This window comes from Cucumis sativus, chromosome 4 (genome assembly GCF_000004075.3).
Source record: "Cucumis sativus cultivar 9930 chromosome 4, Cucumber_9930_V3, whole genome shotgun sequence".
In the NCBI taxonomy this organism is placed as follows: Eukaryota; Viridiplantae; Streptophyta; class Magnoliopsida; order Cucurbitales; family Cucurbitaceae; genus Cucumis; species Cucumis sativus.
In genome coordinates this window covers 3,646,817-3,661,832 of record NC_026658.2, presented here as the reverse complement: position 1 = coordinate 3,661,832, position 15,016 = coordinate 3,646,817, and the positions used below count along the sequence as shown (strand labels likewise).

Sequence of the window (15,016 nt, the reverse complement as noted above, 5' to 3'; positions counted from 1 at the left end):
AGAATAATTATTAAAATCTAAAATGATTTCTAGAATGTTTTTATTTTAAAACTTTGGTTGTTGAAAATGTTTAGATTAATTAGGATTGGATAAGTAATTGACTTTATCAATTTCTAATTCTCAATTAATACATTTATATATAAAAGTCTACATTAGTAAATTATTAATTTTCTTTCATCCGTATAAACATTAAGTACACTTAGTTCAAATTTTATTCGTTCAAAACAAAACAAATAATTTAAAACAATTTTTCGACTTAAAGATAGCAAGATTTAAATCCAAAGTAATGGTGAGAGAGAAGAAGATTGAAAATGACATTTTGTATTAATCCCATCTCCCTGTTTAATTATGCATATGTTAGGGTGAGATTTGTTTGAAAGAAATGTTCAAATTCCAACCTATTTAACCTAAAAAAATCTTAGTAAATATAACATTTTGTTAATAATAATAATAACAACAACAACAACATAACCATAATGATAATACTGAATGGAGAATACAATTACAGTTCTGTTTTGTTTTGGTCATTTTCAACTTTCTCTCTCACTCATCTCTTTCAATAATTGCATATTCCAAAATGCACATGCAAACTCCTAAAACCCTAAAACAATCCTCTATTTTGTCTACACACTCTGGGAAAGACTTCAAAATTGAATAACAAAAACCTTTTTTAATTATAAAGTCTTTGTGCCATCCTTTAATTAGCTTAAAAAGTAAAAGGCTATATGATTTTGTTGATTTGCCGAATCAGCTAATAGAGGAAAGTAACATTAGATTTATAATATTACCTCAACCACGAAATTAACACTAGCATTAGAAAATTAGTTGTCTATGACTTGCTTTCCACTCTATTATTTGAGGAGAAATTAACGTTAATCTCTTTTGTTTGTTTTGCAAAAACAAATGCGTGGAATTCGTAAGTGACAGTGCTAAGGGGGCGTGACCATCCCTTTGTGGAATGTGTGGAGTTATAGGAAATTTGGTCAAGTATTGATCGGAATGGTGAAGTGTGGTTGAATAGAATTGGGTTGTGCCTTGTAGAGGAGAGAGGCAGATAAAGTCACGCCTCTAAGACTTGGCAGCTCAATGCCAACACAACTTGTGGGTTGAGTCTCTTTTCAACTTACCAAACTTCCACACATATGTTTATTTTATAGATGAAAGTGCTTGCAAAAAGTGGCAATCTTTATGTACTTAGTGGAGTGTAACGTTTATTAGTTAAACAATATTGATCCCTTTAGTTTTCTCTTTTACTTTTAAATTTTTTACCTTTTATTTTATTGAAGATCAAATGTAAAAGGGGTTTTCTGACAATTTGCTAAACATTTGTATTGGATGAGTTATTTTGTGAGAGTTTTTCTTTTTTATAAGTTTATAACAAACTCAATTTCCCTTATAGCCCAAACACCCCGAAGTAAATCCTCCCACCAGTCACCACCGTGCCCACAGCCGAGATGTTTTCAACGAAAGAGATGCCATCAGCTCAGTCATTATTCTCTGCTTACGCCTCCATGGCCGGCTCCATAATGCTATTCCGATCAATGGCCAACGACCTGATCCCAGCCCCTGTTCGCTCCTACGTGGCCGCCGGAGTTCGTCGTCTGTTCAACTCGAAATCCTCTATGTTCACTCTCGTCATCGAAGAGACCACCGGAATTTCGCCAAATCAAATCTTCGACGCCGCGGAGGTCTACCTGTCCGCAAAAATCACCTCCGATACTGGCCGTCTCCGTATCTCAAAAACCCCAAAAGACAAAAACCCAACTCTCCGACTCGAAAAAGGCGAGGAATTAACTGATTGCTTCGACGGAATCCCATTATTATGGAGCATAAATTCCCATGACCAAGACAAAAACCCCAACATTACCAACAACGGCCATGCTCTGTATCCACCAAAAACAGAGCGCCGTTTCTTCGAGCTAAAGTTCAACAAAATCCACCGTCAAAAAATCCTCAATTCCTACATCCCATTTCTTCTCGATCATGCTGTAGCCATGAAAGACCAAGAAAGAACCCTTAAACTGTACACAATGAACAGCGCCGGGTGCTACAGTGGGAAATGGGATTCGGTGAATTTGGAGCACCCGGCGACGTTCGAGACAGTGGCGATGGAAGCGGCGGGAAAGAAGGCAGTGATGGAAGATTTGGATAGGTTTTTGAAGAGGAAAGAGTTTTATAAGAGAGTTGGGAGGGCGTGGAAGAGAGGGTATTTGTTGTATGGGCCGCCGGGAACAGGAAAATCAAGCTTGGTGGCAGCGATGGCGAATTACTTAAAATTTGATATTTATGATTTGCAATTGGGGAATGTGATGCAGGATTCTGATTTGAGAATGCTGCTTTTAACGACGGGAAATCGATCCATTTTGGTCATTGAAGATATTGATTGTACCATTGAGCTGCCGGACCGCCAACAGGGCGATTGGCGCTCTAACAATACTCGTGAAATTCAGGTTTTTTCCTCCCTCATTTTTTCTTCTTCATGAATTTATAGCACAATTCGTTAGAACAAATCCTACTTGCAAAACATTGAATGGAAACTATTTTGGTTGTTTCTCAGTTTTAGCTAATTTTTTTAGGAATGTTTCTCAGTTATAAACAAATCTGTTTTTTAGAAAATGAGGAACACAAACAAAAAAGTTATCAATTTATGTTAAAAATTTAAACTTTGATGTCAAATTAGAAAAATCAAACTCTTAAGTTAAATTCCCCATATTTTTGGTGGTAAGAGTGGATCCATTATTTAATAAATCTATGAACCCTACGCATGTTTACTTTATAAACGAAAGTGCTATCAAGAAGTGGCAATCTTTATATATATATATATACATAATTAGTGGAGGGTAGCGTTTATTAGTTAAACAATTCTCTTCTACTTTAACATTTTTTTACCTTTTATTTTATTCAAGATTAAACATAATAATGGGGCTTTTTTTTAAATAGAACAAAAAAAAAAAAAACTCACAAAATATAATTAAATACCATTCAAGTAGATAAGTGTAATGCCACTATTTCTTTATTTAGTACTTTATTTATTATACTCAACTCTTAACCTTCTAAAAAGATTGTTATAAAATAATTTACTTGAGTTAAGCTTCTCTATTTATTACTTAATTTAACTACAATATACTTTTCATAGTAAATCCTGAAACTATAAATTCTAAGATATATCTTTTCAAGGTAAACACTTTGAATTCAAGAAAAGAAAAAAAAGAGTTAGATGCTATTTTGATTTTATTTACTTTCCGTTATGGTTTATTTGGATGATATTATACTTTTAAAATGTTCATTTTAAACCATGTATTTTTAATTTTGATTTATGTTTGGCCCATATACTTTTAAAATGTTCATTTTAGTTGAAGTATCGATTGACTAATAAACCAAAAACAATTTTATAAAGTTAAAATAAAACAAAATCAATCAAAATTAAAAGTATAAAATATTAAAATAAACCTTTCAATGAAACAAAATAAAAAAAATACAATTAACAAAAAAAGTAATATTAAAAAACATCAATAGATGTTTTATTATTTAATTATGATAAGTGCTTTTAGTTAGGTAATAGAAGTACTTTTCATGCCTCCATTTTTTTAATAAAGAAAATATATTTTTACAAAGAACATATTTTAATATTAAAAAATTGAAATTAATGTTAAGAGAAAAAAAAAAAGCAAAATCTATCCAATTTTCTAATAGCTCACCTAAGTTTATTTATGTAAATTTCATATATAATTTCAATTTATTGCTATCTAGAACAATTATCCTTTTATTAATTGTTTTATATATAAGTTTAAATCCCACTTTAAATTTTAATATAATCTTTAGATTGTAATCTGTAGATAGCTTTTATGTGGAATAATATATGTATTTACATATCTAAAAATTATTTATGGAGCAGATAAGATAGTTAAATTGGGTTATATGATGGGCATTAGAATTGATGCAAGTTAAGACATATTGGAAGCCATGTGAACCCATAATCTCATTCTTTCTTTTAGCAATCGATACTGGAAATGCTAACATTCTCCAAAGTATTTTTCTTTTTTTCTCAAACTATGTTTTAGTTATGTTAAATTGCAAGTATGTGATGTTTTAGTATTGTGTCAAACTTTTTCATGGGCTTCTTTCAATTTTAATTAATATTGTAATTTGTCATCTATGCGTTTATGTCTGTCTAATAATTTGCTAAACTTTAAGTTTGTATATATGCTTTTTACAAAAATATATGTAATGTTATGTCCAAATTGAATATCTTGAACACGTGATTTAAAATTTATGAACTTATTAATATGGGAGTATGAAATTAAAATTAGAAATTTATGAACATTTTAATTTATAATATATTCTAAAATGTATTTTTGCATGGGGGGGCTTTCAGCTCACACTATCAGGCCTTTTGAACTTCATAGACGGGCTATGGTCAAGCTGTGGCGACGAGAGGATCATAATCTTTACTACGAACAACAAAGATCGTCTTGACCCAGCGTTGTTGCGACCAGGGCGGATGGACATGCACATTCACATGTCCTACTGCACCTTCCATGGTTTTAAACTTCTCGCAGCAAACTACTTACAAATTGGTCACACCCAACACTGCCTCTTCCCGGAGATCAAAACCCTTCTTGATGCCACGGAGGTGACACCAGCCCAGATCGCCGAGGAGTTGATGAAGAGCGAGGACCCTGATGTGTCCCTTCAAGGACTGGTTAAGTTGCTAAAGAGAAAGAAGTTAGAACAGGAGGAAGAGGAGGATAATGGTAATACTAATGGGATTATTAATGGTATCAGTAATGGTAAGAGTAACGATAACAGTGAAAATAGTGAAGAAGAAGGTAAGTTGAGAGAGGCCAAGAGATTGAAAATAGAAGCTGGGAAGAAGGTGGGAACTAAGGTTACAAGAAGGAAGTTTGTTAGGGGGAGAAAATTTTAGTTATTAATTTGAAAAAAATAATAAATTAGGGTGGGATATTCAAAACCTGTTTTCACTTTGCCAATACTATATGTTTTAATCAATTAAGTTTGCTATACCGTTAATCACCAATACTAATTTAGGTTAGTTTTTATCAACTAATTAATCTAATTAATGTATTTGATTAATTATAAGTTTAGGTGACATGATATGAAACAAATATATATAGGAGATTTAGACCGGCCGTCAAAGTTTTTAGAAATTCCTAGAAAGTTTATAAATTATTTAATTATTTTAGTTTATAGAAAGAAGACAATTCTTTTTAATTAGCAGTAAGTTTATACATAAATTGACTCAAATAATACAGCAAATTATTATTATAAGTTAAGATTAAAAAGTTTTAAGCTCGTAATCAATAAGTCATTGAAGATTTTCTTTCATTTTTTCAATGGTATCTAACAGGACTCTCAAAATTTATGGATGAGGAATCCAAGTTTCAAAATTTGACCTTCAACCTCTACAAATAAATAAACAGTTGAATGAAAAAACTTAGCCTAAAATGTAATTTTAAATATGATATAGATAATACTTAAAATAAAAGTAAAAAAATTACTTCGAAACTAAGACCAATTCGGTTGGGTTATTCTCGTTGGATTTTGGCCCAAATCGATTATTGGGCCGAATGTATAAACCCATATTCATATATTGGAAATAAAAAGTCATTGTAAATTGGGACCTAGTAATTGGCTGAAATTTAAAAGAAAAGGAGTGTTCTTTAGATTTTTTTCTTCTTCTTTTAATTGTAATGTTAATGTCATAGTTTAATTGAGATTTAAATAAAATATCAAACTCTATGTTTATATATATTTATGAAAATTATAATATATATATTAAATTTAATGAAATAATTGGTGGGTAGATTTAGTACTATATAATTTTCACAGATCATATATAGGAATTTCAGTATTTCAACCTTAGAAGGAAAAATTAATAGCAACCTAATTACAATTTCTTTTTGCTATTATTTATAATATAGTCTCATTAACAACATTTTTTAGTTTATTTTTTCATTGGATTTGATTGTAAAGAAAAATTACGTGTATCTTTTATGTTAATATCGAACTTTTGTCTACAAAGATGTTTGATTAGGTTTAAAGACTATTTTGAGTGTGGTTTAGAAGTGGTTAGTAATTAGGTAAGGAAAATTCTTTTTTGAACTTTGTTATCCACTACCACATGTAATCAAGAGAATGATCATTTAAATCAAAAGAACCTATGGTCGCCTAATACCATGGACATTTTCCAAATCCTTATATAGAAAAAAGAAAATTAACAATATTGGAAAAAGAAAAAATCAATTTCATTTCTATGAATAACCAATTCTACTTATAAACAAATAATTTATAAATTCATTGTTTTTTTTTTTTTTGGTACAATAACAATAGTTGATATTTGTTTAAAAAGTTCACTTCAATTTTGAATCAATAGAGTTAGAAATAGTGTGAATGAGTGAATGAAAGAAAAACTACCATTAAATAAATATGTTTACTAATTTTAGTTTAGCCTTAAAATTACTAGTGAGTGAAAAAATTGATACTTTTTCTAACTTAAAGTAAAAAAGTTTCCAAGAGAAAATGATGTTATAAGCTCTCAATTCCTTTTCTTACAAAAATTAAATATATACTATAGTATTATAGATGGTATAATATTACAAAGTAATGACACGGAATAGAGTATATAGTAAGTAACTACACTTAAAATATATATTATCAAACTTGTTTAAAATAGTTTTTTTTTTTTTTTTAATTTATAAAATTTTCAACTAAACATGAAATACAACTATCTTTCTATTGAATCACAATTTTTGTTTTTTGGATTTTTTTTAGCTGATCTAAAATTTCTATGAAACATTATGATTATATTATTTAAAAGTTTGGTAGCGAAAAGAAAAAAGAGTGGTTAGGGTGATGGCGAAAATTGAAATGCAATGTATAGCCTCTTAACACTCCATGAATTTAGGCTGAGGGGAAAGTGACCATTCAAATGAATTTAAAATTCCTACAAAAATGAAAAAGAAAGATTTAAATTTGATGAAATATAAAACCAAACAAATCAATTAATAGTGTTTCTCATACAAAAGAAGAAAAGAGTACGAAAAGGTAATCCAAAGCAATGACCACAAAAATAAGGCAAGTGGCCTTATACCTATTTAGGGTTTGGTTAGGTCACATTTTCCATGCTCACACACAAAATATATCAATTTTGTTTTATATTATATCAACTTGAGCTTTTGGGATTTCCATAGCGATTTGTTTGGAAAGATCTTATATGTAAAACTTGTAGTTGTATAGATATAATTAAATTAAATCTTTTTACAAACGAGTCAATTTAAACTCTTAGAATTATCTTTAAAAATTGTCTATACATTTACTTCATTTGTTCATTTTATAAAACTAACATTTGAAGAAGTTTACATACATTTCGAGATTTTATACATGGATGGTCAAATGTAATCGTAATATAAGGTCTAAATTGATTAACTTTTATTTATATATACAATGAGTTTAATTAGTCTAAATATTATATTTAATTCACATGATATTGATATTGATAGAAGAAAATGTGAATACAAATGGATAGAATTGTTAACTCAACTCAACATGCAAGTTTTCTTTTTATTAATAAATTGTTGTTTATAGAAATTAAAAGACAATGTGGAGTAGGATATGTAGATTAAGAAAACTGAGAATAGGTGAAATAATAGTTTGATTTATATGTAATATTTATTTCATGAATAAATAAAAGACTCATGTCTACCTCTTCATTGTAGAAGGTTTAACTATTCAACATGACATATGGGAATAGGTAGCATAATATTCCATTGGGTTTAATTATTTGTCCTACCCACCATGGTTTCATCACTTCATTCATGTCACATCAAACATTTCAGATTCAACAACTAATGGAGATCATATGGTTAAAACTATATAAAAAGAATTAGGTTTATAAATATGGATTTAGTGTTTTAGTGTTCTAAATTACAACTTATAATTAACAATGATATCATAACTAATGTAAAAGTGGAGTAGACATAATAAAAATTGAAGAAAAGATTGAAGTTAGCTAGATTAAAGCTAAGCAAGGAGGCAGCCGGCAAAGAGACCACAATTCTCCACGTTGAGAACGCAAAGAGAAGCCTACAATTGGACGTTGCTTCTACACCAAACCAACATAATAATATATATATGTTAATTAACCCAAACACAATAATATATCTCTCTCTCTCTATATATATATATATTATAAGAAACAATATAATATAATATGTAGATTTGAATGAATGCATTGTGGTGTAAGCAAAGGTAAAAGAATCTGATTCATTGATCACCAAAATCAACCAATCCTCACTTTCAGACTTGGATTCGATTCGACTCAAACTCCTCTCTCTCTCTCAATTCTAAACTTCTTTTCTTCTTTTCTTCTTTTCTTCTTTTTAGTGCCAAAAAAGTTTCTTCATTTGATTATATGGACTGCTTATAACATCACTTTATTACACATATCTCTTTCAACTCTTCCTACCTAGCTATTACATACTTTTGAGTCATATATGTTCTATTTCTTAATCAAATTTGCCTTTTAGGGTTCATCAATCTTGAGTTGTATATATATTGCACTAACAATGTATGTTTAACAAAGTACATCGATTGAGGGCGAGAGTGAACATGTAGTTTATAAAAAAGGATGACTATCACATAATATATAGGTTTATAACCTACTTAAACTTAAAATTCAAAGTTTTACATCAAATGTAACTCTCAGAGTTTAATGAACTGATACCACATTTTAAACATTTTTATGTTGAGTGACCTAGTGAAAATCTTCCTATGATGCATGCGTAAGCGAAAACAAATCATGTTGGAAGAACTTGTGTTTGTTTGTAGTGACAAATTTTACTCTAATAAATCATTAAGATAAACAATAATGATGATGTTACCGAGACGTATGAGAATGACAGACCTATCAGTTATCAAATTTGAATTCAGAATCCTAGACCTAGAACGCTATATTAAATAAATTTATGTGACTATAAAATAAATACCTAAAAGTGTAGTCAAAGCCATTAGACATATCTTTTAAACTATATAGATTCTTATTAGATACAAACTTTAATTTAAACATGTAATCTAAGTTTAGAATTATATCACTAAAAATTTGAAAGAAAAAGGAACAGTAAACAAATCCCTTTTTCAAGTGTTTTGAAAACTAAAAGAAAATTAATACAATCTGCCTTTTATTTACTTTCCAACTCTTTTAATTTGAGTGTGCATTTAACGTTTAAATTTTGTGTATGTGTTTCCTAAACTATGGTGGTTAAAATTGGAGGAGGAACCCAAAACTTTATATGCAAGTTTTCTTTTTCTCATTAAAGAAAAATTATTCTATAATTAAAGTTGAATTTATGTTGAAAAATCAAAATTAAAAAAAAGCACACGTTTTTATTGAAACTAATTGGACTATATTAAATTTTAAATTTCATTAAGAATATTATTATTGAAGAAGAAAAAGGAAAATAAAAAGTGGATGTTATTTTTTTAATTAGCTTTCATAAGTGTCATATTTGAATAGAAGTTCATCAACAAATTTTATAAAACTTTATGGAGACATAAATGCAGTGTTAAATGTGTCACAAGTTGGTTATATATATAAAAAAAAAAAAATAATAATTGTATGTATAATGTATAGGTAAATGGTATCGTAATTATAAGATTTAAAAGAAGAAAGATTAGAGGGGACACAGAATTGAATGAAATGAATTAAGAAGAAATCTAAAATCCATTGTATATATGGAAACAAATGATTGATGCACTTTCCAAATGGGAAGCGTGTCAAATGCAATGCGGGAAGAAGGCTGCCCATCTCCAATTATTACTCGACACGTCAGCTACGAAATATTTTGTTTGCTTACCGAAATTGATAATGACGTGTCAGCTTTCCTTTTATAAAATATTTAATTGTTTTATTTTTCTAACGCTGTTGTTTCATTTAGTCAAAAAAGAATATGATGAAGGCGAAGAGAGGCGAAGAGGCGAAGAGGGTATTGGGCATTTGCAAGAATCGAATCTTTTTCATAAATTCCTTACCCATTTCATCATCCCTCTACTCACTTTCTCTTTACTTATAAAGTTACATCATTACCATTGCCATTACCCACTTCCATTTTTTCCTAGTAAAACCAATCAACTAACATTTTATTACCTTCCCTTTTTTTTATTAAAACACATATCTAACTAGTCGATTATATGTAACATACGTCTCTCTTTATTAATTACAATAATGTCTTAAAAGGCTTCTTTTGAATTTAGACACTATCGCAATCAAGGAGCTTGAATCCATAGATATTTTCGTGACTGTTACTCAAACATGCCATATACGTACGAAGAGAAGGAAAAAAGAGGTTTCCTTCTTTGTTGGATGGTAGAGGTCAATCACTAGTTATCTTCAATGCCTTTCCTTTGTGGTCCTTAGTCTTTTTTTTTTTTTTCCGACTTTCCCTCGGCCTAAGTTTGACGGTAGAGTAATTGAAAATTATTTTGGACTTGTCCATCAACAACAGTATGGATGTTTAAAGTAATTTCAATAATGCGATATGCCAACAAAGAGTACAATATAATAGAGACTAAATTCTTTAATTACGTTTTTTTTCTTTTTTCGTTTTAAGCAACTCATTATATGAATTATAACCTATTTAAATAAAATCTTAGTTACTATCTATTTTTGATGTGGTGGAAAAAGATATTAGGTATATTCAAACTAAAAATAGAACTTGAAAGAAAATTGAAGAAAAGAGATGGGGGATAAAAAGAAAGAAAAGTAGGGGTGTGGATAAGAAAAAGAACAAAAAGGCCAATAATGACTTCCTTTGAAGATAAGTTAGATATATATTTTTTTAAAATTTGAACTCATGGCAAGGTGCCAATACAACAATTATTTGTGTACATCTCATTCAATTACAAAAAGAAGAACATATTAAAAACTATTTTTAATAAAAATAATTTGCTACATGTCATAATTTGTTATTAATATTTTGATACTTTAATATAACACTTTAGTAAGATGTATAAAGATAAGTACAGTTCATAATAGACTTAAATATTTTTTTAAATTAATGGAACAACACTTCACCGTAGACAAAACTATTCTGACTTAAGCCCACTTTTTTTTCGTCCTAAATTTTGATTTATTAATTTGGTGTTGGTTTGGAGTGGATTTTTGTAAAATCTGTTTTTACTTGAAAAAAGTATATATATATATATACATATATATATATATATATATATTTCTAATTGAAATAGTTAAAATTTATAGTTGATTATTGTGATAGGACACTACTTGAAAAAAGATACAAAGTATCATGTGGATTGGAAGGTACTTTTTATTTTCTTCTTAAGTACTATACCAAACCTATTTTTATTAATAGGTACCATTTTAGTTTGTTCAACTATCCACTTACTTTTGTGGCCAAATAAGTTCTATTATATATTTGTTTTCAAGTACACCCAATGAAATTATATTCACAAAAACATATTTACTTCTTATACAACTATTTAGACAACTTTAACTTAGTTTAATTGATTAGAGGTAAATAGATTTTACGTTCAAATCTTCGTCCAAGTTGTATTTAAAACATATTTTCGAAAGAAAAATTATTTTACAGTAATAATTTGACAAATAAGTCATTTGATATATATTATTTTAACATATATAACATTATTTTGAAAAACAATAACGTGTATACATAGTGTTGTTCGCATTCTTCATAGGTACAAGCTAAAAGGATAAACTATTAAATATTGTGGTACTATTTGTCAACACAATTCGACCATGTTATTCATTTTGAGTTTGTGTTGTTCACATTATTTGTAGAGTTTCTTGTATGTTTACAAAAGTGAGATGAATCATGAAACTATGATGATCTAAATGACCTAAAATCAAGTTAGTAATAAGAGTTTGGATTGGGGAAATGAATAAGATGATAAGTAAGAAATATATTGTTGTTTGTTTTTGGTTATAAACATGTGGTGGAGGTTGAGGAGATGAATTATAAGTGTAGAGTGATTATTATAGGTTGAGTAATAATGAGTGTTGAGCCAAAATTTCGAAATATAGTAAAATATAATTGTGATAAACAGTTTATAAAATAATAAAATGAAATGTAAAGCTAAAAACTTGGAATTTTAGGGAAGAAGAAAAAAAGGAAAAAAAAAAGAAACCTAACAATGGAAGTGACTTAAATCTTCCATTTAACTTTACATTTTCCTAATTTCACTCCAAAAGCAAATAAATAAACAAAACTTTCCTTTTCCAATTCCTTGTAGCCGTCGGACTGTGCTCCGCCTGCGCGGGAGTTACTTCTATAAATTCCGCCTCAGCCTTCAAACCCATCCGATCTCCTCTCTTTATCTCTTGCTTCCATTCCCTCTACCTTTTCCTTTTACATCTCTCTCTTCTTCTTATTCCTCTGTTTCTCAAAACTTCTATAATTTGATGCTCATGCTTCTCTTCTCTCACTAAGTTTTAAGCCTCCTTTCGCTTTCTTTCCCCTTTTCTCGTGGTGGGTTTGCGAAATCTTTTTCTGGGTCAAACAATTTTCCTCTTCTCCTTTACCCTACCCAATTTCGTTGCTAGATCAAAAACCTCAACTTTCCGTTACCAAATTTTCCGACGAAACCCCTTAGGATTATTGACATTTGGATGATCGGTGGATAAGACCTCAATACGTGCACGAAATTGGGAACAGATCACTCTTTCAGACGTTCCTTTTCTCAATCACAAACAGTTGCCGCGACAAGTAAGGATCAATTCTAAAACCCCCTTTTACAATTTGAATCTCTCTGTTTTATATATATATGTGTGTGTGTGTGTGTGTGTTCTTTTTTGTTTTATGGAGATTCTTGAAAAACCCCTTTTCGTTTTTGAATGATTTGTGTTCTCTGATGAATGTGTATTGTACCGATTAATAATATAGTTGTTGAATTTGAAGGTATATGGCTACGTTTGTGGAGCCACCGAGCGGAATCAGATCGATGGGGAAGCATTATTATACAATGTGGCAAACTCTGTTTGAAGTTGATACTAAATATGTCCCGATCAAGCCGATTGGGCGAGGTGCTTATGGTGTAGTGTGTTCTTCGATTAACCGAGAGACTAACGAGAAAGTGGCGATCAAGAAAATTCATAATGTGTTTGAGAATCGTACGGACGCCATGAGAACACTGAGGGAGCTGAAGCTATTGAGGCACATACGGCATGAGAATGTGATTGCTTTGAAAGATGTGATGATGCCAATTCATAGGAAAAGCTTTAAAGATGTTTATTTGGTTTATGAACTCATGGATACAGATCTTCATCAGATTATCAAGTCCCCTCAGCCACTTTCCCATGATCATTGCAAGTACTTTATCTATCAGGTATAGATTCTTTGTATTATGTTTTCTGGTTTCTCCTTTGATTTGGTTTTTGTTCATCTCTCTGAGGTTTCTCTTGAAAAAGTAATATGGGTTTATAAGATGGTTTTTGTTTTGTGTGTTTCAAAGGTAGAAAAAGACTTTTATATGATAGATATGGAGTGTGTATACTTTTATAGGCAAAGATAATAAAGGGAGTACTTTCATTGTTAAAATGGTAAATCTTTTGTTTGATCTTAATTTAAATGGCTTGATGTTGCTGCATTTTTGTTTCTTATAAGCTATTGTTGTTGCAACCATTTTGCTTCCATATATGACTGATAAAGGGGAGTCTTAAGAGAGTTGCAACGGAAACTTTGTATAAATATCAAATTTGATGCCTAACTAAACTCCAAGGTTTGATTATGACATTTCTTCTTATGTATTACAGTTGCTTTGCGGGTTGCAGCATCTTCATTCAGCTAACATTCTTCACCGGGACTTGAAGCCTGGGAACCTCCTTGTCAATGCTAACTGTGATCTTAAGATATGCGATTTTGGGTTGGCACGAACTAGCATGGGCCGTGATCAGTTCATGACTGAGTATGTTGTTACTCGCTGGTATCGGGCTCCAGAACTTCTTCTCTGCTGTGACAACTATGGGACTTCTATTGATGTATGGTCTGTGGGATGCATCTTTGCTGAGATTCTTGGTCGGCAACCTATCTTCCCAGGGACAGAGTGCCTTAACCAACTTAACTTAATTATCACCATTCTTGGTAGTCCAAAGGAAGCAGATGTTGAGTTCATCGACAATGTAAAGGCCAGAAATTATATTAAGTCAATGCCCTTCTCAAGGGGAATACGCCTTTCTCATCTTTACCCACAAGCTGAACCTTTAGCTATAGACTTGTTACAGAAGATGCTTGTGTTTGATCCAACTAAGAGAATTACTGTTGACGAAGCACTTCAACATCCATACATGTCGGGGCTATACGATCCGAAGTTCAATTCTTCTGTTGAGGTTCCTCTCAATCTCGACATTGACGACACACTTGGGGAGCCTAAGATCAGGGAAATGATGTTGAATGAGATGCTGTATTACCATCCTGAAGCTGTTTCAACATTTTCTTAAGGTACAATTCTCTTTGAAGACTCGCCGTCATCTAAACACGATGCGACTGATTTTCCATATTCTTTTTGGGATGCTGGAATCTGATGTTACAAGTTCGTCATTGTAGTTTCAAGAGCTTTCATCAGCAATTTTAGCGCATTGACACTATTGCAGCCTTTTTCAACTTGTAAATATAACTATGAAAAATTGATGGATCCAGAAAAGGATAAACTATTTTTGTATTAGTTATGAATGTTGGACATTTTCTTCATCAGAATCAAATGAACATTTGAAAGTGAAGAAGCCTCTTTTGGGTTCAAATATAAGTAGATTTTGGTTATGCTTATAGTGTTCTAGTTTTGTATTTGTGCAACTAACTCTTCATCATCATTCTCCTTTTGTTCCATTTGATCAAATTCTATTTAATTCTGAGGGAAACTTACATATTGTCATAACTTTCTTTTCCTTAAAGATTTATTTACTGTCAATTGAGATTTAAAAAATGGATGAAATATGGGGATTCTAATTCCATTAAAGGAATTAAATATCGTC

The 15,016-nt window shown here is 30.3% G+C and overlaps 2 protein-coding genes across 2 annotated transcripts; both read left to right on the top strand.

The window, feature by feature from the left end:
• The first annotated feature begins 1,314 nt into the window (after positions 1-1,314).
• LOC101217052 (AAA-ATPase At3g50940) lies at positions 1,315-5,031 on the top strand. Its single transcript, XM_004146502.3, has 2 exons — positions 1,315-2,450; positions 4,376-5,031. The coding sequence occupies exons 1-2, from the start codon at positions 1,455-1,457 to the stop codon at positions 4,925-4,927; spliced, it is 1,548 nt and encodes a 515-aa protein (XP_004146550.1). The 5' UTR covers positions 1,315-1,454; the 3' UTR covers positions 4,928-5,031.
• A 7,219-nt stretch (positions 5,032-12,250) lies between these two features.
• Positions 12,251-14,854, top strand: LOC101203896 (mitogen-activated protein kinase 7). Its single transcript, XM_011654852.2, has 3 exons — positions 12,251-12,755; positions 12,948-13,374; positions 13,802-14,854. Exons 2-3 carry the CDS (start codon positions 12,952-12,954, stop codon positions 14,483-14,485), a joined length of 1,107 nt encoding a protein of 368 aa, XP_011653154.1. The 5' UTR covers positions 12,251-12,755; positions 12,948-12,951; the 3' UTR covers positions 14,486-14,854.
• Positions 14,855-15,016: the final 162 nt, after the last annotated feature.

What these genes read in the sequence shown, in the direction of transcription:
- LOC101203896 (XM_011654852.2), top strand. Translation starts at nt 12,952, where the DNA reads ATGGCTACGTTTGTGGAGCCACCGAGCGGAATCAGATCGATGGGGAAG. An exon ending in GCAAGTACTTTATCTATCAG is followed by an intron (nt 13,375 to 13,801) that starts GTATAGATTCTT and finishes TATGTATTACAG; the next exon opens with TTGCTTTGCGGGTTGCAGCA.
- LOC101217052 (XM_004146502.3), top strand. Translation starts at nt 1,455, where the DNA reads ATGTTTTCAACGAAAGAGATGCCATCAGCTCAGTCATTATTCTCTGCT. An exon ending in ACAATACTCGTGAAATTCAG is followed by an intron (nt 2,451 to 4,375) that starts GTTTTTTCCTCC and finishes GGGGGCTTTCAG; the next exon opens with CTCACACTATCAGGCCTTTT.